At 46.6% G+C, this 27,765-nt stretch overlaps 1 protein-coding gene across 2 annotated transcripts in view; it reads right to left on the bottom strand.

The window, feature by feature from the left end:
* tmem183a (transmembrane protein 183A) overlaps positions 1-26,091 on the bottom strand; it is a 37,303-nt gene extending 11,212 nt beyond the window's left edge. Inside the window, exons 1-5 of one of the 2 annotated variants that reach the window (XM_055654517.1) lie at positions 25,885-26,091; positions 14,239-14,328; positions 8,798-8,965; positions 7,227-7,383; positions 220-400 (exon numbers count right to left, since the gene is read on the bottom strand). In XM_055654517.1, the coding sequence (XP_055510492.1) occupies positions 220-400; positions 7,227-7,383; positions 8,798-8,965; positions 14,239-14,328; positions 25,885-25,945 (657 nt within the window). In that variant the 5' untranslated portion in view covers positions 25,946-26,091. The remainder of the gene's footprint in view (positions 1-219; positions 401-7,226; positions 7,384-8,797; positions 8,966-14,238; positions 14,329-25,884) is intronic. The other variant, XM_055654518.1, reaches the window with a different exon arrangement.
* Between the last annotated feature and the right edge of the window lie 1,674 nt (positions 26,092-27,765).

A 27,765-nucleotide genomic window follows, 5' to 3' on the forward strand; every position in this document is an offset into this window, starting at 1 on the left:
GGAAAGTGGCAGACATAAAATATTTGCCATGAAATCAGGTGCAATTGCATCAAACAGATTATGTCTGCTTTTATGATCTGATGTAGAAAGACTGGGAAAGCTGAATTTCACAATTCTTTGTGCAACACTAATCCTGTTAAGAGTAACTTTGATTTGTGTATTACAATAAAGATTTCTAACTTTACCAATCCAAGCAATGGCAAATTACAGGACACTTACACTGCAATTCTGCAACGTGGTTGGAGTCGACTCAGGAATTGATGGTTTCTCCGACAGACGAGAATGAAATGGCTCATACATGAGGTACAAAGAACGAATTACACAGGCTCGCAGCGAACTCAACCTTCCTATGACCTCACGTTGCAAACGTTCAGGCAAGTACACATCTGAACAGTAATATCTACAAATGAAGAGCGATTATGGATTAGTTAAGAGCATTGTAAATTTGCCTTTGATATTGACACGTTAAAAATTATAGATTGAGATATATTTACAGTGAACCTTGAAGCAATAGAAAGACGGAAGAAAAAAAACCATATTGAATGTTTTACTCAGATGTTTATTTATAGGTTTAGAGTACAATGCAGTTTATTAATATTTTATAATCTCATATTTCAATAAAAGACTGCTTTATCAGATTTACCAAACCAATTTCTACTCATCCGAAATTTACGTAACTGAAATTACCCAATTACAAATCAAAACTTTTAACGCAAATGAATTGATATTAACCACCATGCCTTACAAAGGTCAGACTAAATACTGCAATGCATAACGGAGATAACTGAAAAACGTTTTTAAATTCTAAATTTGCATCAAAAGAGTGCGAAGTGCATTGTCATAATGTATCCATTACTCACTGATCACAGAAAAATTGGGTTTAAATCATCTTCAACCCAATCTGCTTCCCATGGGCACCTCTTATGCTCTTCTGCAGTCACATGCTCCCTAGTGGTCAAGGCAGTTCCAACACCTTCACCCTAATGATGACCTGGCCTCCATTTTTGACCCAGATATGTTCATCTCCATCCCAGAAACCCATAATAATCTTTAAAAACTCGTTGACAAAATACCCATGCCACTACTTTTGAATGACAATCAAACATGAAACATTAGTGGCTGAATTTAAGTATTTAAAAATATAAAAAGTATTTAAAAAACACTACTGTTAATTAAAATTGTAAAAATACAATAAAATAAAAAGTATAATGAATTGAGCTTAACCAATTTTTTTTAATAAAGGTTAATAACCACAATAAATGAGGTTACATGTGGTTAAATAGCACATGTGATACTATTGCTGGGATACAACTGAGGCATCAGATGAAAAGAGTATCCAGCCCCTCAGTTCAGAACATTATGAAAATCCTAAGTACTTAATGACAGATCCAGGGATCGTGGTCAGGTGTGTGTTCAATGCTTCCACACTGCAGGGCACATGTTCCATAACAAGATGAAAAGTGCATTGCAGCTAGTCAGCTGTTCTCCGTTCAGTACCAAAGGAATGAATAGTGACTGTAGCCAAGCCCACAAAAATGCATTTAACTGGAAAAGATCTAGAACTAATGGGATCAGGTGGTTCTACTGTAAAGGCAGTTTTGTGACACTATCATAAAAAATGACCAAACTACAAAACCCAGCTTGCCAGGAGAAACTATGGGACTTGTAAAAACAGATTGAGATTAAAGGAATCCAGTAGCAGGGATTCACAAAGACAAAAATACAATTAAGTATATACACATTTAAGGGAATAAGTAAAATAAATGAGACAATGATAGCCTATGTTTGTTGGGATATAGCTCCCCTCTTCGCTAAGCCTGTGGCCTGCCTCCCTGATCTCTAAATTTACAAATTAACATGACAACCATGGTTTCAAAAGTCTGGATGTTTCATAAGCCTTTGGAAATATTAGTCAATATTTGCAAAAAATGAAGAAGTCCATCACCCTTTCAAAGTGCTTATAAATGTGGAGCATTTTTTTGTGGTCAAATTATCAAATAGGATGACCCAAGCATGAGAAATTACCATATTTTGTACTCAGCCGAAAGAGACAAGATTAAGATAGCACCAAGAGAATCAATAGTGGGGGAAGAAGGGGCATTACAAAAATCACAACGCATTTGATCTTCTATGCATAAGGAACTATAGTTCAAGTGATCACTGGTGTAAATTAAATTTGAAAGAGTTCAATTGTGCGTGTGAACAAAGCCTAAAGTTAAGTGGATAGTAGATTGTTCTTATCTGTTGTATCTTGTGAGCCTTGACTAGCATTACTGCCGGGTTGGATTTGGGTCAAGTTCAGTTACACATCATCTGCCTACACGTGAAGTTACCAAGTAGGGTGGGGGGGGAAAAAAAGTATCAATATACGTCAGTAACATTCGTAATGATGATCATGTGACAGGTGATAGCATTTCAAATGAATTGTTCAGAGTGGAAGCGCGCATGAAGAACATTGAAGAAATTCAGTTCTACTCATGACAAACGGATCTAGACAACTGCTTTCTCCCTCGTTATAGTGGACAATGGGAGAGTGGGAGAGCGGGAATAGTGTTCGTTATTGCCAATTGACGCCACAACCAAGTAAGGTATTATCATTTATAAGCAGTAGAAACAAACAACTGCAGCTGCTGGTTAATACACGAAAGGATATAAAGTGTGAGAGTAAATCAGTGGGTCAGGCAGCATCTCTGGAGAACATAGATAGGTGAAGTTTCACGGTCCAGAACTGGGCATGAAATCCTGGTGAGTCAAAGGCCCTGGCCTGCTGGCAGTCGTGGGAAAGGAGAGGATCGACAGAGACATTGCTCACGGTCCACAGGCGGCCAGCGGTGGCGGGCGCAGCATGGAAGCTAGCTGGCGGTGTCGACAGAACACCCAGCCCGGCTGCAGCGCGAGCCGGGAAGTGACGTGGGCAGCTGGGGATGCGAGTGGCCAGGAAGTTGGAGCTGGAGCTGTAAACGGCCAGGGAGGCAGTGCGAGCCAAAGGTGGCATGAGCTGCTGGGGTTATAAGCGGCAAGGGAGACAGTGCAAGCCGGAGGTGGCATCAGAGACATTTGTAGGTCTTTCCGCTATAACCAAATCCATTATAAGAGATCCGTTAAAACAAGGGTTTGCTGTATTTGAAATTCGCCATGGATTGACATTCATAGATAACTTGATCCCAACGGTGCAACCTTGAAAGGGATGGGAAGGTGTAAATGGTGCAGAGAAGTTAGTGCAGGGATAAATACAATGCCTTAGGTTTTGCCATTAATAAATTCTAATACATTTTAGCACAACAACTTATCATAAACCTTGAAACTAAAGCAAAAGGTGAATGTAGGAACCTAGGAAAATGCTTTATGTGCAGAACTTATCATGAAAATATTCACCATTGCTGCACTTTGATATCAATTCAAAGCAATAAACTATGGTTAACAAAGATGAGTTGAATGAGACATCTTCAAATGGGGTTTGCATGTTTCCTGGCCTGCACTGAATGGTTGAGCATATTATTTTAAAATGGGGTGCACGCTCCATTTGTAAAATGGATACCTTCACATCCTTTAATGCAATGCTTCTTAAACTATTTCAGTCATTCACCCTTGAGTCTTTATCACAAAATTTCATTCACCCACGACTAAATTTTCTTATGTTTTTTGGTAATTTTCGTCTTTTTATCGCTTGTGTATAATTATATATATAAAATGTATTTTGTCACATGGGCGAAAAAAAAAATAAATGAACTAATTTCTTAAGTGTTTTTTTATTCAACTTTTTGAACATCCTAAAAATATGTAAAGAAAACTAGGAGTGGAAAAAAAAAGTTTAATTACCACTGAAGTTGGAAAATAATTATATTAGAATGATAAAAACATTCCACCGTCTCAACACTGAACTTCAGCCCGATCCTACCCTTTCGGGCTTTGATTACTGTACTTTCTTTTCCTTGGAAAACTAGCTAAAAGAACCATGGAGCATGTGATTTAATACAGTGGTATCCAACTAATATAACTCTCTATAACTCCCCCCGACCAAAGCTCACAATATCACCAAATATCAACTAGCCATATTTGGTTTTCTTCTCTCCACAAGCTGGATCTTCCAAATCCAGATATATATTTTAAAAGTTGTGCTACTGTCCTGACATGAATATGTCACGTGCATGCTCAAAACATCATCATAACATTGTTGCTCAGTTCTGAATATCTAGCACCCTCCCACCCAGGAGTAACAAAAAAATTAAGAACAGAAAAATTATTAGAATTTTTCTAGTTTACATAAAGTTAGTAAACAACTGTCTTAGAACTTAGAATTAGATTATTCGAAACAATTTTTTCTTATTGTGTATGTTTACCACAAATAAATGACAAGTACAGGTGCACAACCTTTTATCCGGTGTTCCAGAAACCGAAAAGCTCCGAAAACCGGCCATTTTTTCCAGATGTCGTCTGCGCACCAAAGCTCGCGTTTGGCGCCAAACTTGACCCAAAACGACCCACGGTCAACCCAGGTCTGTACTACTGTAGCGGCTGCCTCCTCCCTGGAGACCGTGAGACGCTTAAACATCTGTAAATCATTGCTTAAATGTTAGTCAGTTAGTTTGGAGGGCTTTTATGTGAAGGGGGGTGAAGGGGTAAACTTTAATTCTTAGTCCCCTACCTGGTCGGAGAGGCGGGGAGCGGTCAATGCCTTACCGGGTCGCCGTGCAGTAAGCTCCGCAGCGCTGTGGCCGTTGGGGCTGCGGGCGGCGCCAGTTGTAGCTCCGACCCCGGCAACTCTACCCCTGGCTGCGAGGCGCTCCAAATCCAGCGCGGCCCGCGGCCGGACGCCCCAGCTCCGCAAATGTCGGGAGTCGGCAGCGTCGCAGTGCTGGGAAACCAGCGGGGAGCGGGCAATGCCTTACCGGGTCGCCGTGCGGCAAGCTCCGGAGCGCTGTGGCCGCCGACACACAACATCGCGGAGCGTCGCTGGATTTGGAGCCGCGCAGCCAGGGGTAGAGTTGCCGGGGTTGGAGCTCCAACCGGCGCCGCCCGCGGCCGGACGGAGCCCCCAACTCCGCGGCTCCAAATCCAGCGACGCTCCGCGATGTTGTGTGTCGGCGGCCACAGCGTTCCGGAGCTTGCCGCACGGCGACCCGGTAAGGCATTGCCCGCTCCCCGCTGGTATCCCAGCGCTGCGACGCTGCCGACTCCCGACATTCCCGGAGCTGGGACGTCCGACCGCGGGCGGCGCTGGATTTGGAGCGCCTCGCAGCCAGGGGTAGAGTTGCCGGGGTCGGAGCTCCAACCGGCGCCGCCCGCGGCCGGACGGAGCCCCCAGCTCCGCGAGGTTGGGAGTCGCCGACCAGGTAGGGGACTAAGAATTAAAGTTTCCCCCTTCACCCCGACTCCACCACCACCACATAAAATCCCTCCAAACTAACTGACTAACATTTATGCAATGAGTCTCCCGGTCACCCGGGAGGAGTCGGCAGCTCCAGACTTTTCAAGCCGCCCGCGCTACCTACCTAATCTACGCTAAAAATCTTCCATTCTGAAATCCGAAAATGTCCGAAATCCGACAAGTGTCTGGTCCCAAGGCTTTCGGATAAAAGGTTGTGCACCTGTAGTATACTTCTATACTTACATGTACGTTTTTCATCATCAATGACTAGGATGTTCCTGTACTCCTGTGACAAGCTTCTCAAACCAAGGTTCAATTTCCTTCTCCAAAGCAACCCGCATTACCGAATCAACATACTGAAGTGAATTCCGTTATTTGGATTTCAGTTCTACCAAGGATTTTGTAGCCATAACTGATATACCGGATATGCTGACCTTAATGTTAGAACACAATGACCCACGTGCTGTTCCCACGCTACCCTGGCCATGTCTGCAGCAGTGTTGGCGTAACCAGGGTTACCAAATCAAACTCACAAAATACTGAAGTCGCAAGAATAGAAAATGCAAAATATCACTATAAGAAAATGACACAATCTAACTTTAGATCGCCTAAAAACAGGGCTCAATTCTCCTTAATATAGCTAGAATTCAAGTTGCTTGATGGAAATAAGTGCTGGTAGATTGAAGTACAGTAAATATATATAGAATTCTGGTTCTAGCAGACAAATAGCTAAATTGGCAACACAAAGTAAAGTTACAGTTCAACAGTTACCTTCGGCGATCCTCCAGTGTGGCCATTTATACATTTATGATCCCACTAGCTCGTCTGGTCTTCCCTAAAAGGTTATATTACAGTAAATTTGGGAAATATCCTGCTACTTTGAAATTAGAAAACCATAGGTAGAGAGAAAAACACATATCACATTTCTAGCTCCAATGCCATTAAAACCAATAAGAGCTTACTGACCACTTTAATGGCAATGCTTTATTTAAGTATAGAAAAAAATATAAATATCTGAATAAATTAAATCATTCACCCCTCTAGTTTAATTCACCCCAAAATAATTTCATTCACCCTTGAGTGAACCATTCACCAGTTTAAGAAGCACTGCTTTAATGCATCAATAAAAAATGTCAGAATCAGCACCTAGAAACAGAAAATAGGAGGCCATTTGGCCCTTCGAGCCAGCACCGCCATTCTTTGTGATCATGGCTGATCAGCCACAATCAGTAAACCATGCCTGCCTTCTCCCCATATCCCTTGATTCTGCTAGCCCCTAGAGCTCTACCTAACTCTATTTTAAATTCATCTAGTGAATTGGCCTCTACTGCCTTCTGTGGCAGAGAATTCCACAAATTCACAACTCTCTGGGTGAAAATGTTTTTTTCTCATCTCAGTTTTAAATGGCCTCTCCTTTATTCTTGTACTGTCACCCCTGGTTCTGGACTCCCCTATCACTGGGAACATTTTTCCTGCATCTAGCTTGTCCAGTCTTCTATAAGTTTCTATAAGATCCCCTCACATTCTTCCAAATTCCAGTGAATACAGGCCAACTCTTTCCAATCTTTCCTCTTATGACACTCCAGCCATCCCAGGGATTAACCTCGTGAACGTACGCTGCACTGCAAGGATGATCTTCCTCATATTAGGATACCAAAACTGCACACAATACTCCAGATGTGGTAACACCAGGGCCCTGAACAACTGCAGAAGGACCTCTTTCCTCCCATACTCAAATCCTCTCGTTATGAAGGCCAACATGCCATTAGCTTTCTTCACTGCCTGCTGTACCTGCATGTTTACTTTCAGTTAACAATAATTTACAGTATTTAAAAAAAAAGTAATCAAAGAAACTCACCTCTTGTATAATCTGGTCCAAAATGCAGCTGTACAGGTAACAGCCCAGGCACTTTTACAAATTAGAGCAAACTTCACAATATCTTCAGGGCGTATGTAAGATGCCAGAAATAACCAAATATCTATAGGGTACTGTTCTCCATAGTCCTCTGCACCCTCTAGTAGGAAAGGTAAAAAGAGAGCTTATTACAGTAAATACAGTTATTCAATGTGACTGCAGATTTTCTGACAATATATTTTCCTTTTGCCACAATAATAACATTCATTATGGCCTGGATTACATCGGTTATTTGCATTGCTGACTAAATCACAAACTACCAATTGTGACTGTTTGGCACTTAGTTAGATACTTTGGATCACAATTTAAAAGACCATTCCTATTAATTTATATTTTCCTGAAGTATAATAGCCATTCCAACTTGGCACTTGAAATGTGGCACAAACAAAATAGATAGGAAATCCAATTCATGCACTTTGTTTTTTTTAATGTATTAAAGCTAGATATAGATTTGTTTTTAAAATAGGAGGATGAAATACTAAGTATGGTTTTAAATGGCCTCTTATACCAAATGCACAAGCTCAAATTGTGAGGTGCATCATGCATATTTTCCCAATCCCATAAATCTGCAGTAAAATTGGCACAATTTAGATTACTTGTGATTTGGAGGTACAGTAAAATTAAGCATTAATAACTGATCACAATAAAAATTAGATTGAGACAACAGAACCATCAAAGGCCAAAACTTGTGGGAATGATTTATGTTCTTCGATAGATGTTTTACCTACAGTAAATAGTTTGTCAAAGAAACACAACTTTAAGTGGCTAATGCAGAACTATAGTGGTACAAGATGAACCATTTAACTAGATTATCACTCAGACTAAATGCAGTGAAACCCAGATAACCCAGCATACTCGATACTTTTGTGATACTAGTATGACAGTTTTTTTCAGACTACTGGAAATTATTACTATTATCCCAAAACACCTTTAATTTTACTTCAAAGATGTAACACATTAGCATAATAGATTTCCCACGGGCTCCAGTGAGTTTAAAGAGAGCATGGAAAATGAGGCCCTGGTGAGTTCCAGGGGAGTGTGGGAAACGTTGAATCAGATACTGAACTGGCAGGATTTACAAACAGTTTTACTGTCTAAATTATGAGATTAGACAGGGGTAGACATTGAATTAATTTGTATTCCTGAAATGTACTTTGGAGTACTGACGTTGGTTGGGAAAAGTAGGTAAAATAATGCATACGAATCAAGTGTTTAGTCCCTCCAACACATTGATACTCAACAATGTTGCAGAATGGCAGAAGTAAAACGATCGACTCGAGAAGGTGACCAATTGCAAATTCAAAACAACGTGCAGAACAACGTAAACTACTGTATGATAATATAAACGGCAATTTTGGGTGGTGGTCAAGCTGACAACTCAGTTTGAACATTAACAGCACAAATTAAAACGCCAAAGGTTTTTTTACTGCAATTAAAATACATCCAAAGGGTTCTAGGAAAAATATTCAGCAGAATTTGCAATCTCAATATTTAATTTTAGAGGCAAGTCCCACCTTGCTGTCTTTTACTTTTCTTTTTCCTAGAGACCTTCAGCTCATTTGAGTGGCCATCAGCATCTACTTGATCACTGCTGTCACAGTCCAAATGATCCTCAACCACAGATGAAAGAGCTTCTTCTGTTACAGGGACTTGAGATGCCTCCAAACCACATAGTAACTTCACTAAAACAAAGACTAAAATTAGTATTTTGTGCTTGTTTGACATTAAGATGTACAGCACTGTGATTCTATGATATTGCAATGTATTTAATAACAACATGAGATATATATTTTTTAAATTAGTGTTGGTATCAAAGTTTCAGTAATGCATAAAGGCAATGTTAAATCTACGTTAAGTATTTATGTTGGAAAAATGTATGTTGGAAAGAAAACCAAAGCAGTGCAATTTAAAATATTCCCTTCTCGGGTTCGATCCAGAATAAAATATCTGAAACTACAACAAATTTTGGAAGCTGTGGGGCTGCCACTAATGATGGACGGTAATGAAATACGATAAAATTAAACCATTTATCCAGAGCAACACATAAACATGTAAAATGTGGTAATATTTAAGCAAGGTCCTCTTGAAATTTAAGATTCCATTACATTATGCTTGGGGTGCAACTTTTTTTTGTCATTGTTATCAGTGCTCAAAGCTACACTGCTCATTTCCCGACAAACCTACTTACTGTCACATATTAGTATACATCAGATACCAACTGATTTCTCCAGCCTGACAGCGAGAAGTGAAACCGTTCCCACTGCCCCACCCATCTCACAAAAGTTCAAAGTTCAAGTTCACATTTATTGCCACATGCACCAATTAAGATAGAGTAGGATTTGATTTACCATGCAGTCATACAATCAAATGGAGCACAATACACAAAAGAATATAACATGAACATCTACCATAATGGAATCAACGTTCTTCACTGTGGTGGAAGGCAATAGTGTTCGGTCAGTTCTCCTCCTTTGTTCATCTGTGGTCGGGGCCGTAAACCCTCCGTAGTCGCCACAACCGACGGCTCGATGTACAAGCCCTCTCATCGGGATGATCGAAACTCTTGACGTTGGGACGGTCAAACACACTCTTGGAGTGCCACTTTCCTACCGGAGACTGCGGCTTCAGGATGTTATAGGCTGCAGGCCGGCGGTCGGAGCTCTTCTCCGGTGATCCCCTGCAAGGGATCCCAGACTCCGGATGGTAAGTCGACGCCACGCCCGTGGCTAGAAGCTCCGCAGACCACAGCCCCATGATATCAAAGTCACCAGGCCAGCAATCGGAGCACTACTTTCTGGCGACCCCCGGCAAGGGTTCGCCTCGGCTCCGCCATGGAAAAGTCCACGCTGAGCCCGTTGCTGAGGCTCTGGGCCCGACTCTGGGAAAGGCCGTTCCAATCCAAGCAGTTAGGCCTTGAGAAGGGAGGCGGAGAAGCGACATGGAAAAAATATCGCCTCTCCATGAGGAGGTGACACACCGAGAGGCACCAAAACAAACACTTGGACACACTAAAAAAAACACACAAAAAAGTAGAAATAACGAACACGCTGCTGGCAGGGCAGCTCACTCGCAGCGCCCGCAACCGACCAACAGGGCAGAGGTATTGAGTCCCAATCTAATCCTCACTGAGAAATGACAGTTGAGACAAAACAGAAGACAACTGACTCTTAACAAGAATCACAAATCAATATGAAATGCTTTTATTAACTAATATAACATTTGATCCTCTAGCCTTCACCACCCTGAAATGAAGTCTACACAGTAACATAATTGATAACTTATTATTTCAAATTTTAGTCTGCCTAATCCACCTCTGTTGGAATTTTTTAAATTAATCCTCAAAGTTAGGTAAATCCTAACAAATAAGTGTTCAGTGTCAAATCCAGTAAATCATGACGATCTTTTGGTTGCTCAGCTCTATTTCACAAGGCAATTGCATTTTGGAATGAGAACTTATGAAAGGAAATCTAAGAATGGCTTTGTAATAAATTAGTAGATAGTAATAATCCATTCCAGTTTTACGCATATCTATTCCAAATACACATCTGAACACACAGAATTTAAATCTGTGTGTGTATTGGTTCAGGTTCACAGAACTAGTCTTGCTTGGCATCATTCTGGCAAGGAACTTGGAGTCATGAACAAGGTTATATAAATCAGTTAGGAACACTCACTTATGAGTTCATCCATTATTTTATCTTTGTATTTTTGGTTATAGATTATATAAACAGATGTCATCTTCCCTCAAGAAAATCTTTTTGTTTTCATTGTGCGTCTATAATCCACGAGGCTAGGTCCAATCACCTTGATGGATAGGAGGCTCACGGATTGATGTGGACAATGGGCGAGTTATGTTAACTTTACAAAACAGTTAGGTAATCAGAGGGCAAAGTTATTTCATATACGCCTATGCCTTTAAGCCACTCAAGAGCCAGTCTCATGGACTAATCCCACCAGCATTAGAGCATTTTTTGACTCAAGATCTCAACATCTATTGCTGTTCATCAAAGAATTGCAACGTTATTCTGTTGTCTGATTCGAGAGCTACAGATCCAGTTGCAGAAACTATTTTCATGTGAGATAACTGCTTATTGATTTGAGTTTGTTTCCTACCTTCTCTTCAATTGATGGATGGAAACCATGTTGCCATTGACATCAGTGATTGATGAAAATATATTTTCTTCGTGTTGTATGCCCACAGGGTGCTTTTAGTTTTGTGTTTGTCATAGAATCTCTGGTCACAATCAAACCAGGAACTAATATGTTGTCCGGGAAGCGATGGTATTCCAAATAAATCTGAAGAAGGGTCTCGACCCGAATCACACATTCCTTCTCTCCAGAGATGCTGCCTCATCTGCTGCGGTACTCCAGCATTTTGTGTCTAAACAATTCATTTCAGTGGATTTGATATCTGAGCATTATTTCATCACAGTCACCTTTTCAATTGATTTGAAGAATTTTCTAGGGGGTAATTGGCTGATGCTTTTCAGATACATCTGGTGATATTAAATCCAATTCTCATGTGTAAAAAAAAGATAGCCAAGCGTCATACCAAGATCCTGTTGTCATTCTGAAGGTTACTGACGGTAAAGACAGTCGCAAAGGAGACAGCAGTACTTGAATCTTGTACGGAGTCTTATCATCGATGTTTACTGATAAGCAAAGATGAATATCAATATTATGAAGTGTTCAACTATCTCCAAGTCCCCATGATGAATGGCCATCTGAATGGTCTTAAGCAAACTGAGAATGCACTTTAGTTTTCGACACTGAGCAAGAACCCCTTGCTTTGGTCAATTTCTTCAAGATCTAGAGCAGACCTGAAGTCACTCACGGTTTGTGCAAAGATGGCACATTTATTCTACTGCTGGTCAAAAGTTTTGGCTTTCAATAATGCCCAAGGGTGAGGAAATGTCCAAAATGGAAAAGCACCCATCCATACATTTTAATATCAATTGTTGTGGGGCAGCGGATAGAGAAAAGCACAGAGAAGCTGGTAAGAAATTGGCTTTAACAATGATCATTGAAATTCCACTTGGCACATCAGTGCATACATTCAACAATACATCTCACTGCAAATAGCAGAGTACATGTCCATACCAATTATGCTCATCCCTAGATATTCTGGTTTAATCTACAACATTCTGGATTAATCTACAACATGGTAATTCGGGTTTCACTGTACCTTAATCGGTACATGTGACAATAAACTGACCTTTGAACCTTTGATTGAAAAGAGTAGTGATGGGAAGGGCAAGTCATTTTTACATTATAGTAATCGACTCACAGTATAAAAGCCAGACAACAATTGCCATGTTGCAGCACAGTCACTTTAATGAGGTGGTCATAGATGTAGGATTTAAGCCTGATCTAAAAACTTGAGGACAATGGAAATAATGTAGGATTTGTATAAATGAGTGGTTGATCTCACCATCCCCATCGCAGGCAATAGACAACTGACCGACATTTACTACAAACCCATAGCTATCTGGATTACACTCCTTTCCACCCCGCTTCCTGTAACGACTCTATCCCCTACTACCAATTCCACCGTCTACTCCACACCTGCACCCAGAATGAGGTGTTCCAGACCAGGGAATCGGAGATGTCCTCATTCTTTAAGGAACGGGAGTTCCCCTCTATATCCCGCAGCTCCGCTTTTACTCCCCATTCCCCTACTTGTAACAATAACAGCGTCCCCCTTGTCCTCACCTTCAACCTCATCAGTGGTCGCATACAACATATAATCCTCCGACATTTTCGCGACCTCCAACGGGATCTCACCACTGGCCACATCTTCCCATCTCCTCCCCTTTTTGCTTTCCACAGAGACTGTTTCTTCCATAACTCCCTGGTCAATTTGTCCTTTCCCACCCAAACCACCCCTCCCCGGGTACGTTCCCTTGCAACCGCAAGAAATACTACACTTGTCGCTTTACCTCCGCACTCGACTCCATCCAAGGACCCAATCAGTCTTTCCAGTGAGCCAGAGGTTTACCTGCACTTCCTCCAACCTCATCTACTGCATCCACTGTTCAAGATATCAACTTCCCTATATCGGCAAGACCAAGAGCAGGCTTGGCGATCGCTTCGCCAAACACCTCCGCTCAGTTCACACTAACCAACCTGATCTCCCGGTGGCTCAGCACTCCAACTCCCCCTTCCCATTCCAAATCTGACCTTCTGTCCTGGGGCTCCTCCATTGCCAGAGTGAGGCCCCGCACAAATTAGAGGAACAGCACCTCATATTTTGCTTGGGTAGTTTACACCCCAGCGGTAGGAACATTGACTTCCCTAATTTCAGATTGTCCTTGCTTTCTCCCTCCTTCCCCTCCCCTTCCCAGCTCTCCCACAAGCCTACTGTCTCCGCTTCTTCCTTTCTTTTTTTTTCCCGCCCCCCCCCCCCCCCACCGACATCAGTCTGAAGAAAGGTCTCGACCCGAAACGTCGCCTATTCCTTCTCTCCATAGATGCGGTCTCACCCGCTGAGTTTCTCCAGCATTTTTGTCGACGGTTGATAGTCAGCCTGCACTCGTTGGATGGAAGGGAGGACACCTTTTGTAGTATATCTTTCTACACTTCAATAATATATATATTTTTAAACTATCTTGGTATTAATCCACAGTTTATTGAGGGAATTTGCTCTGCCCAAATACCTGCAGAAGTACAGTTGTTTCTTTCTGGGTTATGACCTGTTACGAGTATATTAATTGCAAGAAGTGAACACCGAATGCTTCTCGGGTGGATAGTCCACTTGTTCAAATTTACCATAACCCGAGACATGTGGATCACATGGTTAAATGGAATTAATCTGCATGCACATTTCAGAGCTTGAATAACATTAAATAGAAGAATAAAATGTAACAATTAGGAGCAGAAAGCGGAGTTGTAAACCTAAAACTATGCATTGAAAAGTTTAATCAATTTGTAATGTAAAAAATATTTCCAAGCAAACCTTCTTTTTGAATTGCATTCGCGACAGCTTTCTTTACTCTCCCAGTCTTCACAATTGCTGGGTCTGAATCGGCATAATCTGCCACAGTAACTGAAAACCAGAAGTTAAACATTTTTAAAACTCTTGATAAGCACATTCGTAATAAGAAAAATGTAAACATACATTACAGTGCCCTCCATAATGTTCGGGACAAAGACCCATCATTTGTTTATTTGCTTCTTTACTCCACAATTTGAGATTTGTAATAGAGAAAAAAAAAAATCACATGTGGTTAAAGTGCACGTTATCAGATTTTATTAAAGGGTATTTTTATACATTTTGGTATCACCATGTAGAAATTACAATTAAGGACAATGAAATTCTTGCTTTGCTTCAGCACACAGAACGTAGTAGGCATTTACTACAAAACAGATAAGTGTGTCCATATACCATAATATAAATATATACACACATGAAAAAATAAACTGATAAAGTGCAAATAACAGAAAATGGGGATATTAATAATCAGAGTTTTGTCCGAGCCAGGTTTAATAGTCTGATGGCTGTGGGGAAGTAACTATTCCTGAACCTGGTTGTTGCAGTCTTCAGGCTCCTGTACCTTCTACCTGAAGGTAGCAGGGAGATGGTGTGGGTCTTTGATGATACTGCCAGCCTTTTTGAGGCAGCGACTGCGATAAATCCCCTCGAAGGAAGGAAGGTCAGAGCCGATGATGGACTGGGCAGTGTTTACTACTTTTTGTAGTCTTTTCCTCTCCAGGGCGCTCAAATTACCGAACCAAGCCACGATGCAACCGGTCAGCAGGCTCTCTACTGTGCACCTGTAGAAGTTAGAGAGAGTCATCCTTGACAAACCGACTCTCCGTAATCTTCTCAGGAAGTAGAGGCGCTGATGAGCTTTCTTGATAATTGCATTAGTGTTCTCGGACCAGGAAAGATCTTCAGAGATGTGCACGCCCAGGAATTTGAAGCTCTTGACCCTTTCAACCATGATATAAATGGGGCTGTGGGTCCCCCTCCTACTCCTTCCAAAGTCCACAATCAGTTCCTTGGTTTTGCTGGTGTTGAGGGCCAGGTTATTGCGCTGGCACCATATGGACAGTTGCTCGATCTCTCTTCTATACTCTGAAACTCATCCCCATCAGTGATACACCCCACAACAGTGGTGTCGTCAGCGAACTTGATGATGGAGTTCGCACTGTGACTGGCTACGCAGTCATGAGTATAGAGTGAGTACAGCAAGGGGCTGAGCACGCAGCCGTGAAGTGCTCCCGTGCTGATTGTTATCGAGGCTGACACATTTCCACCAATACGAACAGACTGTGGTCTGTGAATGAGGAAGTCGAGGATCCAATTGCAGAGGGGTGCGCAGAGCCCCAGTTCTGCGAGTTTGGTAACGAGCTTGGAGGGGATGATTGTGTTAAATGCCGAGCTGTAATCGACGAATAACAGCCTGACATATGAGTTTTTGTTGTCCAAGTGGTCCAGAGCGGAGTGGAGGGCCAGCGAGATCGCATCCACCGTTGATCTGTTGTGGCGGTAAACGAACTGCAGTGGGTCCAGGTTTTTGTCGAGGTAGGAGTTGATTTGCTCCATGATCAACCTCTCAAAGCACTTCATCACCACCAGCGTTAGTGCCACTGGTCGATAGTCATTGAGGCACGTCACCTTACTCTTCTTGGGCACTGGAATAATTGATGCCCTTTTAAAGCAGGTGGGGACTTCAGACCTCAGAAGTGAGAGGTTGAAAATGTCCGTAAAAGCTCCAGCCAGTTGGTCCGCACAGGTTTTTAGAAAACGACCGGGTATACCATCAGGTCCAGGTGCTTTTCGGGGGTTCACCCCTCTGAAGGATTTCCTGACGTCGGCCTCTGTGACTGAGACTGAAATGCCATCACAGCGAATGGGGGATCGGGAAGGCATATCAGTATTCTCCCTCCCCCCCCAACCAGCTCTGTACTGTCCTCACTTCTGGGGGTGCGCTCTTCAATTGCTGCCTGTAGGCAGGAAGAAGCAGCACCGCGGTATGGTCGGATTTACAGAAGTGAGGGCGAGGGATAGAACGATAGGCATTCTTGATGGTGGTGTAGCAGTGGTCGAGGGTGTTAAGTCCTCTGGTGCAGCAGGAGACATGTTGATGGAAGTTAGGGAGTGATTTCTTTAGGTTTGCCTTATTGAAGTCCCCACAATGGTGGTAAATGACTCGGGGTAAGACGTCTGGTGTTTGTTGACCACGGCATGCAACTCCTCCAGTGCCAGACGGACGTCTGCCTGGGGTGGGATGTAGACCGCGGTCAGGATAATGGAGGTAAATTCCCTTGGGAGGTAGAAGGGACGGCACTTCACCACCAGATGTTCGAGGAGTTGGACAGGACTGCCACGTCTGAGCACCACGTGTTGTGGTTTCCAATGCTCAAATTAATTCAGATCACGTGGAGAATTCTTCAAGAAGTTCAAACTTTATTTGCAAATAAAAGCTGGAGTTCTCCACATCATCAAACCACATGGAGCTCTCTCCCGCGCTCTCTCTCAAGACAAAGGATCATCGCTTTTTATACCATTTTCAAATCAGCATGCCCCACCCGTTACATTTCCATATCCAATCATTTGCTAACATTCCCTTATTACCAGCCAATCACTTGCTCTCACTTCCCAGTATATTTCCACATTCGCAACTGATGTAGGTCTCACATGACTCCTTGTGGCCCCTTCCCTTGCCATGTGCGTTTAACTCCTTTGTTCAGATTTCATTCCAACAAAGAGAAATTCACGAAAACTAGACAATTCCCAGAACCCACTTCTCAAAATACCAAAGATAAAGTGATCACACAATTTATATATACAAGACATTGTCCCCATTAAACCTATACATCTTGGGAAATAAACTACAGATCCAAACACTAAGATCTAATGTAAAATGAAAATACCATATATATTTCCCTATTTAAAAGACAATATATATATCCCAGATGATTTTCTTTATAAATCATATTTAAACTCTTACATTTTTTTACATATATTTACTCTTACATATATTTACACACTTTAAAATAGAAATTTACTCTGTCTTTGCAAACTCACATCTCCTATTTTGCCAACATAGAAAGGATCATAAAAATGTCTAACTTGACTAATGATAATTGTCTCTTAGCTATCTTACACTACCTCCCCCTTTCTTGTTATCTCTAGGGGATGGCATTCCAACTTCATCCTTGGGCCTCTTTATGACTGCCATCACACTGACAACATTATTCAAAGGATTTATAAACATAAGAAATCCAACATACAAAGGTCACATACCCCTCACCCAACTCTCAGACTAGCTCACAGATCCTGAGACGCCTTGCTATCTAAGACAGCATCTATAAACAGTTGTCAGTCGTAAACACTGAGTCCTTTGTGTTACAGAAGAGCTGAGGAATGTGTCCTCATGAAAAAGCATGTGGTCTGTGACTGACCAAATGGCCTGTAACCTGAGAACGTCCACTTTTAAATACAGATTAAATAAGATACATTCAATACAGAAAATAATATCTACTATACACGCAGAGTTGACCATGAGGCAGACGCCCCCTCCACTCTCTTTCCCAGATGCCAGGGTACGGTCCATACGGTGGATGGAGAACCCTTCAGGCTGGACCGCTGAGTCTGGGGAGCTGGGGGTGAGCCATGCCTCTGTGAAACAGAACACAGACCATTCCCTCAGATCCCTTTGATAAAGCAGCTTTGCCCTTAAGTCCTCCACTTTGTTTTCAAGGGACTGTACGTTGGCCAGTAGGATAGTAGGGATAGGGGGCCGAAGTCCCCTGCGCTTCATTCTGACCTGAAGTCCTGCCCTTCGGCCACGTTTCCGGACACAATGGAGGCTTCCCCTTTGTTTCCAGGTACTGTGCTTGCTGCACCTGCTGTTTCTGCGGACCTGCGCTGGAACGGGGATCCCCTCACAGACGGCAGCTCCAGTTCCGTAACGAACGGGGGTTCCCTCAAAGTCGGCAGCTGCAGCCCCGTTGTTCCTGGAAGATCCAGCCCGTCGGCTCTGGGGGTCATCCCGGGGTCTCCAGGTACCGTACCTGGGTTCCTCAGTCGGGTCGGGTGATTTCCAGCCAGCATGGGAAAATTTTAAAGTCTGGGGCTCACGCAGCTGCAGGAGATCGCGAAATTGCGAAACTCCCCCAGTCTAGTTCAGTAAAAAACACTGACTCAAGCACTGGACCAACTAAACTTTATTTCTAGAATGAACAGCAAATTCCCCTTCAACCTAAACCACCGCGGGTTAGATCCTTGTCTCTGCCTGGCCAAGCCCTTCAGCCTTGTGCAAGCAGACACTGCCCAAAAGGTCACACAGTCCCAAGCGCCCTTCCAGAAGATCGACACCGATCCAAAATGGGGCTACCTTTTATAGGTCCACAAACCTTGAGGGGCCGAACTACATAGGGGTGGTCCCCTTACAATCCAATCAAATATATTAATTACATCAATACATTATTGACACTTCCCCATTCCAATTACAGAGCATCTAAAACAATGTTTCTTACAGAAACTTCTGGAAGGAAGCTAGTGCACTGAATAATGCAACATTTACCCTGGAACTTAAAACAATTCTGCTAGGGCTTAACACTTTGGCCAATCAACAAACAGCAGGGTAACTGTCTTGCAACATTATTTACAATCCCTGTGCAGCAATCCAATCAAACTCATGCATTTACAAAACTTTGGAGGCCCTCTGCAAGATTCTCATACATATTGACAATTGCAAAGATACTTATACCTTTCTTATCTGCAACATTGATCTGGGACCTAGACTTCCCAGCACCAGCCAGCAGTCTGTGATTTCTTATACAGAAATGCAGAATTGGACAAAAAAGGCCTTGTAATGCACAAATCTGCTTTATTTTGGCTCTATTCCGGCTATTTTGGCCAGGATTTACATCACAAGCCAAACTTTATGCTTACCAAAATCAAATGTTTGGAACATCATTAAGAAGAAAGAGAGCACTGGTGAGCTTACTAATCGCAAAGGGACTGGCAGGCCAAGGAAGATCTCCACAGCTAAAGACAGAAGAATTTGCTCTATAATAAAGAAAAAATTCCCAAACATCTATAAGACAGATCAGAAACACTCTACAGGAGTCAGGTGTGGATTTGTCAATGACCACTGTCCGCAGAAGACTTCATGAACAGAAATACAGAGGCTACACTGCAAGATGCAAACCACTGGTTAGCTGCAAAAATAGGGTGGCCAGGTTACAGTTTGCCAAGAGGTACTTAAAAGAGCAACACAGTTCTGGAAAAAGGTCTTGTGGACAGATGAGACAAATATTAACTTTTCTCAGAGTGATGGCAGGAGCAAAGTATGGAGGGGAGAGGGAACTGCCCAAAGCATACCATCTCATCTGTGAAACATGGTGGTGGGGGTGTTATGGCCTGGGCATGTATGGCTGTTGAAGGTACTGGCTCACTTATCTACATTGATGATACAATTGCTGATGGTACAGGTGCACAACCTTTTATCCGGAGTTCCGGAAACCAAAAAACTCCGAAAACCGGCCATTTTTTCCAGGATATCGTCTGCACACCAAAGCTCGCGTTTGGCGCCAAACTTGACCCGAAACGACCCACGGTCAACCCAGGTCTGTACTACTGTAGCGGCTGCCTCCTCCCCGGAGACCGGGGAGACACTTAAACATCTGTAAATCATTGCTTCAATGTTAGTCAGTTAGTTTGGAGGGCTTTTATGTGAAGGGGGGGTGAAGGGGTAAACTTTAATTCTTAGTCCCCTACCTGGTCGGAGAGGCGGGGAGCGGTCAATGCCTTACCGGGTCGCCGTGCAGTAAGCTCTGCTGCGCTGTGGCCAACTCCCAGCTGGGGCTGCGGGCGTCCGGCCGGGGGCGGCGCCGGTGGTAGCCCCAACCCCAGCAACTCTACCCCTGGCTGCGTGGCGCTCCAAATCCACCGCCGCCTGTGGCCGGACGCCCGCAGCCCCAGCTCCGCGAATGTTGGCAGTCGTCGGCGTCGCAGCGCTGGGATACCAGCGGGGAGCGGGCAATGCCTTACCGGGTCACCGTGCGGTAAGCTCCGGAGCGCTGTGGCCGCCGACACACAACATTCGCGGAGCTGGGACTGCGGGCATCCGACTCCCAACATTCGCGGAGCTGGGGCTGCGGGCGGCGCTGGATTTGGAGCGCCTCGCAGCCAGGGGTAGAGTTGCCGGGGTCGGAGCTCCAACCGGCGCCGCCCGCGGCCGGACGGAGCCCCCAGCCCCGCGATGTTGGGAGTCGCCAACCAGGTAGGGGACTAAGAATCAAAGTTTCCCCCTTTACCCCCCCCCCCCCCCACCACCACCACATAAACTCCCTCCAAACTAACTGACTAACATTTATGCAATGATGTACAATGATTCCCCGGTCTCCGGGGAGGAAGCAGCCGCTCCAGACTTTTCAAGCCGCCCGCGCTACCTTCCTAATCTACGCTAAAAATCTTCCATTCGGAAATCCGAAAATGTCCGCAATCCGACAAGTGTCTGGTCCCAAGGCTTTCGGATAAAAGGTTGTGCACCTGTAGTAGCATAATGAACTCTGAAGTGTAAAGAAACATCCTATCTGCTCCAGTTCGAACAAATGCCTCAAAACTCATTGGCCGGCGGTTCATTCTACAGCAAGACAATGATCTCAAACATAAGGGCCTGTCCTACTTGCCAATTTCTTTCTGTGACTGACGTATCTCGGTCGGCAAAAGATTTTGAACATTTCAAAATCCAGCGACGACAAAATAAATGTTGTGACACTTGAGGAAATACCCCGCGTCAATACATATTCATGCCACGCCTTTTTCAGTGACCTGATACGTCAATCAATGGTGCCGCAATCGCCGAAAAATTGCCAAGTGGGACAGGCCCTATGCTGCTAAAGCAACAAACAAGTTTTTCAAAGCTAAAAAATGGTCAGTTCTTGAATGGCCAAGTCAATCACCCAATCTGAACCCAATTGAGCATGCCTTTTATATGCTGAAACGGAAACTGAAGGGGATTAGCCCCCAAAACAAGCATAAGGGTACCTGCTCTGGCCTGCATCGCCTGCCCGAGTCCCGCAACACCATCATGGCCACGAGGAGCGCCTTCAATACTCACCAGGACGCCGCTTTCACCGACCTCCACATCGATGCTGCCGCCGACCCTCACCTGCCTACCGATGATGCCCAGCCTCGCCGTTTCTACGGTAACTTGGACTTTCTCCCCCTTGCTGATTCCTCCGACCCTCGCCGCCCCCCGGGACCGCCCAGCCTCATCGCCGCACCGGGCCTCCGCAATGGGCCCGCCTAGCATCGCCGCCAACTCCCCCAACATGGCAGCCACAACGCACCCGACTCATCTCGCCGCCGACCCGCTGCCCACCGGGACCTCTCACACATTGCCCGCGGACCCCGACTCAACTGCCACTGGACTCCCACCATCGGGTCCGCTGACCCGAGCCACTGTACTCCGACCATCGGTTCCGTTGACCCGCGCCACTGGACTCCCACCATCGGGTCCGTTGACCCGCGCCACTGGACTCCGACCATCGGGTCCGTTGACCCGCGCCACTCCACCCCCCTCCAGCAACCCACAGCCGTCGCCTTACCTGGAGCCTGGACTCTGCACTGGGCCTGGAGCCTCCACGCTGCTCACTCCCTCTCTCCTGGGCTCAACTCCACTGGGTCCTAGTGCCCGTCTGCCTAGCCTTGCTAACCTCAGTGGCTGTTCCACTGACTCTCCCCCATCCCCCTCCAACCATGTCACCCCGGCTCTTCCCCACCCACATTACAGCCCTCTCAACCCCCCACCCCCTGACCACCCACCACCACCCCCCCCCCCCCACCCACAGTCCCCCCCCCCCCCCCGACACTTCGCCCCGTCCCCAGTCCACCCACCTGCCTTCCTCTGGCCCCAACTCCCATCCCTGCTGGGTGTTCACCATCCCCCGATCTCCCCCACACTGAACGGTCTGTCCTCAGCAGAGGTCTTACCTTTGTCCCCCTCCGTCCCCATCTCAATGGGTTCCGCGCCCACCCTGACTTGGAGCGCTTCTACCGTCGCCTCCGCCTCACAGCGCACTTCCATGGGAAGGAGTCCTCGCCCCCCAATGATGACCCTTTTTCCCGTCTCCAACGCACACCCTCCTCGTGGAACTCCCCTCATAACGTCCCGGCTCTGGAACTCTTAACCAGAACTGCTGCCGCGACGTCAACCGCCTCAACTTCTCCACTTCCCTGTCTCACTCCAATCTCTCCCCCTCTGAATGCACTGCCATTGAATCACTCCGCAAAAACCCAGATTGGGTCATCAAACCAGCCGACAAGGGAGGTGCCGTGGTAGTCTGGCGCGTCGATTTCTATAAAGCTGAGGCCACGCGCCAACTCTCGGACACCTCCTCCTACTTACTGGTGTCTTTTAGAGCTTAAGGATAAAGGGGAAATCCTTTAAAACCGAGATGAGAAGAACTTTTTTCACGCAGAGAGTGGTGAATCTCTGGAACTCTCTGCCACAGAGGGTAGTTGAGGCCAGTTCATTGGCTATATTTAAGAGGGAGTTAGATGTGGCCCTTGTGGCTAAGGGGATCAGGGGGTATGGAGAGAAGGCAGGTACGGGATACTGAGTTGGATGATCAGCCATGATCATATTGAATGGCGGTGCAGGCTCGAAGGGCCGAATGGCCGACTCCTGCACCTAATTTCTATGTTTCTACCCTTGGACCATGACCCCACTGACGAGCACCAGGCCACCATATCTAGCACCATCACCGACTTCATCAATTCCCACGCCCTGCCCGACCAAGCTTCCAACCTCATCGTTCCCCAGCCCCGCACGGCCCGTTTTTACCTTCCCCCCAAAATCCACAAACCCGGCTCTCCCGGCAGACCCATTGTCTCTGCCTGTTCGTGCCCCACCAAACTCATCTCCACATACCTTGACTCCATACTATCCCCCTTGGTCAAATCCCTTCCCACCTATGTTCTAGACACCTCAGACACTCTCTGCCGCCTTCACGCATTCCACTCTCTAGGCCCCCACCCCCTCATCTTCACCATGGATGTCCAGTCACTCTACACCTCCATCCCCCACCAGGATGGCCTCAAAGCCCACCAGTTCTTCCTCGAACAGAGGAGCAACCTATACCCAGCCACTGACACTCTCCTCCGCTTAGCGGAGTTGGTCCTCACCCTCAACAACTTTACATTTGACTCCTCCCATTTCCTCCAAATACAAGGCGTAGCTATGGGCACACTCATGGGCCCCAGCTACGCCTGCCTCTTTGTCCGGTACGTTGAACAATCCTTGTTCAATACGTACCAGGGCCCCATCCCCGACCTCTACCTCCGTTACATTGATGACTGCTTTGGGGCCACCTCCTGCACCTACACACAACTGACTGACTTCATCCACTTCACCACCAACTTCCATCCGGCACTCCAATACACCTGGACCATTTCCGACACTTCCCTACCATTCCTTGACCTCACCATCTCCATCGCAGGGGACAGACTTCTGACCGACATACACTACAAACCAACTAACTCACATGGCTGTCTGGATTACACGTTTTCCCACCCTGCCCCCTGTAAAGACTCCATCCCCTACTCCCAATTCCTCCGCCTACACCGCATCTGTTCCCAGGATGAGACATTCCATACCAGGGCATCGGAAATGTCCTCGTTCTTCAGGGAACGGGGATTCCCCTCCGCCACCATAGATGAGGCTCGCACCAGGGTCTCGCCCATACCCCGCAACACTGCTCTCTCTCCCCATCCCCGCACTCGCAACAAGGGCAGAGTCCCCCGGTCCTCACTTTTCACCCCACCAGCCGGCAAATACAACACATAATCCTCCGCCATTTCCGCCACCTCCAACGTGACCCCACCTCTCGCCACATCTTCCCATCTCCCCCTATGTCTGCCTTCCGCAAAGACCGCTCCCTTCGCAACTCCCTTGTCATTTCTTCCCTTCCCTCCCGTACCACCCCCTCCACGGGCACTTTCTGTTGCAACCGCAAGAAATGCAACACCTGTCCCTTCACCTCCCCCCTCGACTCCATTCAAGGTCCCAAGCAGTCGTTCCAGGTGCGACAAAGGTTCACCTGTATCTCCTCCAACCTCATCTACTGCATCCGCTGCTCTAGATGTCAGCTGATTTACATCGGGGAGAATAAGCGGAGATTGGGCGATCGTTTTGCCGAACACCTCCGCTCAGTCTGCAATAACCTACCTGAACTCCCGGTGGCTCAGCATTTCAACTCCCCCTCCCATTCTCAATCCGACCTCTCTGTCCTGGGTCTCCTCCATTGCCAGAGTGAGCAACACCGGAAATTGGAGGAACAGCACCTCATATTCCGCCTGGGCAGCTTGCGTCCTGATGGCATGAACGTTGAATTCTCCCAATTTTGCTAGCCCTTGCTGTCTCCTCCCCTTCCTTAACCCTCGAGCTGTCTCCTCCCATCCCCCCGCCCTCGGGCTCCTCCTCCCCCCCTTTTTCCTTCCTTCTCCCCCCCCCCCCCGATCAGTCTGAAGAAGGGTTTTGGCCCGAAATGTCGCCTATTTCCTTCGCTCCAGATGCTGCTGCACCTGCTGAGTTTCTCCAGCAATTTTGTGTACCATAAGGGTAAAGATGGCTGCAATACAGGCTTGGCAGAGCATCAACAGAGAAGACACCCAGCAACTGATGATGTCCATGAATTGCAGACTTCAAGCAGTCATTGCATGCAAAGGATATACAACAAAATATTAAACATGACGACTTTCATTTACATGACATGGCTGTGTCCCAAACATTATGGTGCCCTGATATGGGGGGGACTATGTATAAACACTGCTGGAATTTCTACAAAGTGAAACCAAAATGTATTAAAATGGCCTTTATTAAAATCGGACAATGTACACTTGAACAACATGTGATTTTTCTTTTAATAACAAATCACAAATTGTGGAGTACAGAGACAAATAAATAAATGATGGGGGACAGGAACTGTTCTCCTCCCTCGCTTCGATATATCCCATTGGATAGGGAGGTAAAATGACGCGGTTTCAGAGTCTCTCAGGGTGGGGACTTGCATTCAAACCGGACTTTGATTGTTCATATCCACGCAATTGCAGCGACGTATTGGAGCAGGGTACGATTATCATCAGGGGCTCTACACGCGGTGCAACATATAACCTCACCCGCTGAGTTACTCCAGCATTGTGTGTCTCCCGCCCATGTTACACCCCTGCTGACAGGACAGAAGCTGATGAAATATGTAGGAAGGAACTGCAGATCCTGTTTTGAACCGAAGATAGACACAAAATGCTGGAGTAATTCTGCGGGACAGGCAGCATCTCTGGAGAGAAGGAACGGGTGACGTTTCGAGTCACCTATTCCTTCTCTCCAGAGATGCTGCCTGTGCCGCTGAGTTATTCCAGTATTTTGTGTCTATCTTGGGACAGAAGATGACCCCCTTTGGTGATAAAGGGAATTAATGTCCGATCCAGCTTGGACGAACTTGATAGTTGTTCGGTTCGGAGATCGGATGCCCTGCGGGAGAGAGCTAGGGGAGGATGAACCATTCAGGGCCAGGCGGCGAGGGGGCGGTTAGGTTGCGCTGCCGCGCTGATTCAATTCGCTTTGCCGACCGATCCACCGACCTGTTTCAGAAGAAATGTTTCCTCGGTATTTCAGCCGTTTTCTGTTCCCTTTCTTTGGCATGGCGGCGGCGGAGACGAGGACACGGGATCGAAACACGCTATCGAGACTCCTTCCATGTTGCAGAGCCAACAGGGAAAACGAAAAGAAAAGGGAAAATTACTGGGTGAATAAAATACAAGCCTCCGGGATCTTCAGCCATATTGGAAGCAAAGATCTTATAGCGGAGCAAGATAGGCTACTCCTGCTAAATGCAATGGACTGACGTGTAGTACGCTATGGAGAGGATCATGGGCATTTTCCACGCCCATTTTAGCAACCTGAGCCTACCTAACCCGACCCGACTCGCACTGTAATCAATGTTGCGGGGCAACAGTTTGTGTGGGTCAGATTCATAAATCTGTCAGTTCAAACTTCTTGTCAAGAATAAAATTTGATTCTGGTAATTGTCTTTTTTAATGTTTTTTAAATCATTTCTTTTTAAATGGCTCACAAGCCGTGTTTGAGTTGATTTTGTAGTAACCGGAACCGACCCGACTCGCAGGGTGATTGACAGGGGGGACTTTTTGTGCGTGATATAGGGTTAGATTCATAATTCTGTTAGATTCATAATTCTGTTGATTCTTGTTAAGGAATAAAATGTTTATAAACACACATACATGAAAATTATATAAATGTATATAACACACACACTTATATTTATTCTAAACCAATAATGAACTTTATTTCAGACTAGACAAGGGACATTAAATAAGAAACATTGTAAATAAGAAACATTGTCTTGGGGCACTCTCTCTCCCCGCTGCCCCGGGCCCCGCACTCTCTCTCCCCGCTGCCCCGGGCCCCGCACTCTCTCTCCCCGCTGCCCCGGGCCCCGCACTCTCTCTCCCCGCTGCCCCGGGCCCCGCACTCTCTCTCCCCGCTGCCCCGGGCCCCGCACTCTCTCTCCCCGCTGCCCCGGGCCCCGCACTCCCTCTCCCCGCTGCCCCGGGCCCCGCACTCTCTCTCCCCGCTGCCCCGGGCCCCGCACTCTCTCTCCCCGCTGCCCCGGGCCCCGCACTCCTTCTCCCCGCTGCCCCCGGCCCCACACTCTTTCTCCCAGCTGCCCCGCACTCTCTCTCCCCGCTGCCCCGGGCCCCACACTCCTTCTCCCCGCTGCCCCCGGCCCCGCACTCTCTCTCTCCCCCCGCTGCCCCGGGCCCCGCACTCTCTCTCCCCGCTGCCCCCGGGCCCCGCACTCTCTTCTCCCCGCTGCCCCGGGCCCCACACTCTCTCTCCCCGCTGCCCGGCACTCTCTCTCCCCGCTGCCCCGGGCCCCGCACTCTCTCTCCCCGCTGCCTCGGGCCCCGCACTCTCTCTCCCCGCTGCCCCGGGCTGGCCCCGCACCCCACTCCCTCCCCCGCTGCCCCGCGCCCCACACTCCCTCCCCCGCTGCCCCGGGCCCCGCACTCCCTCTCCCGCTGCCCCGGGCCCCGCACTCCTTCTCCCCGCTGCCCCGGGCCCCCACACTCTTCTCCCCAGCTGCCCCGCACTCTCTCTCCCCCGCTGCCCCGGGCCCCACACTCCTTCTCCCCGCTGCTGCCCCGGCCCCGCACTCTCTCTCTCCCCCCCGCTGCCCCGGGCCCCGCACTCTCTCTCCCCGCTGCCCCGGGCCCCGCACTCCTTCTCCCCTGCTGCCCCGGGCCCCACACTCTTTCTCCCACGCACTCCCTCTGCCCTCTGCCCCGGACTCCGCACTCTCTCTCTCCCCCGCTGCCCCGGACCCCGCACTCCTTCTCCCCGCTGCTCCGGGCCCCGCATTCTCTCTCCCCGCTGCCCCGGGCCCCGCACTCTCTCTCCCCGCTGCCCCGCACTCTCTCTCCCCGCTGCCCCGGACCCCGCAC

Source organism: Leucoraja erinacea, chromosome 24, assembly GCF_028641065.1.
Source record: "Leucoraja erinacea ecotype New England chromosome 24, Leri_hhj_1, whole genome shotgun sequence".
Classification (NCBI taxonomy): domain Eukaryota; kingdom Metazoa; phylum Chordata; class Chondrichthyes; order Rajiformes; family Rajidae; genus Leucoraja; species Leucoraja erinaceus.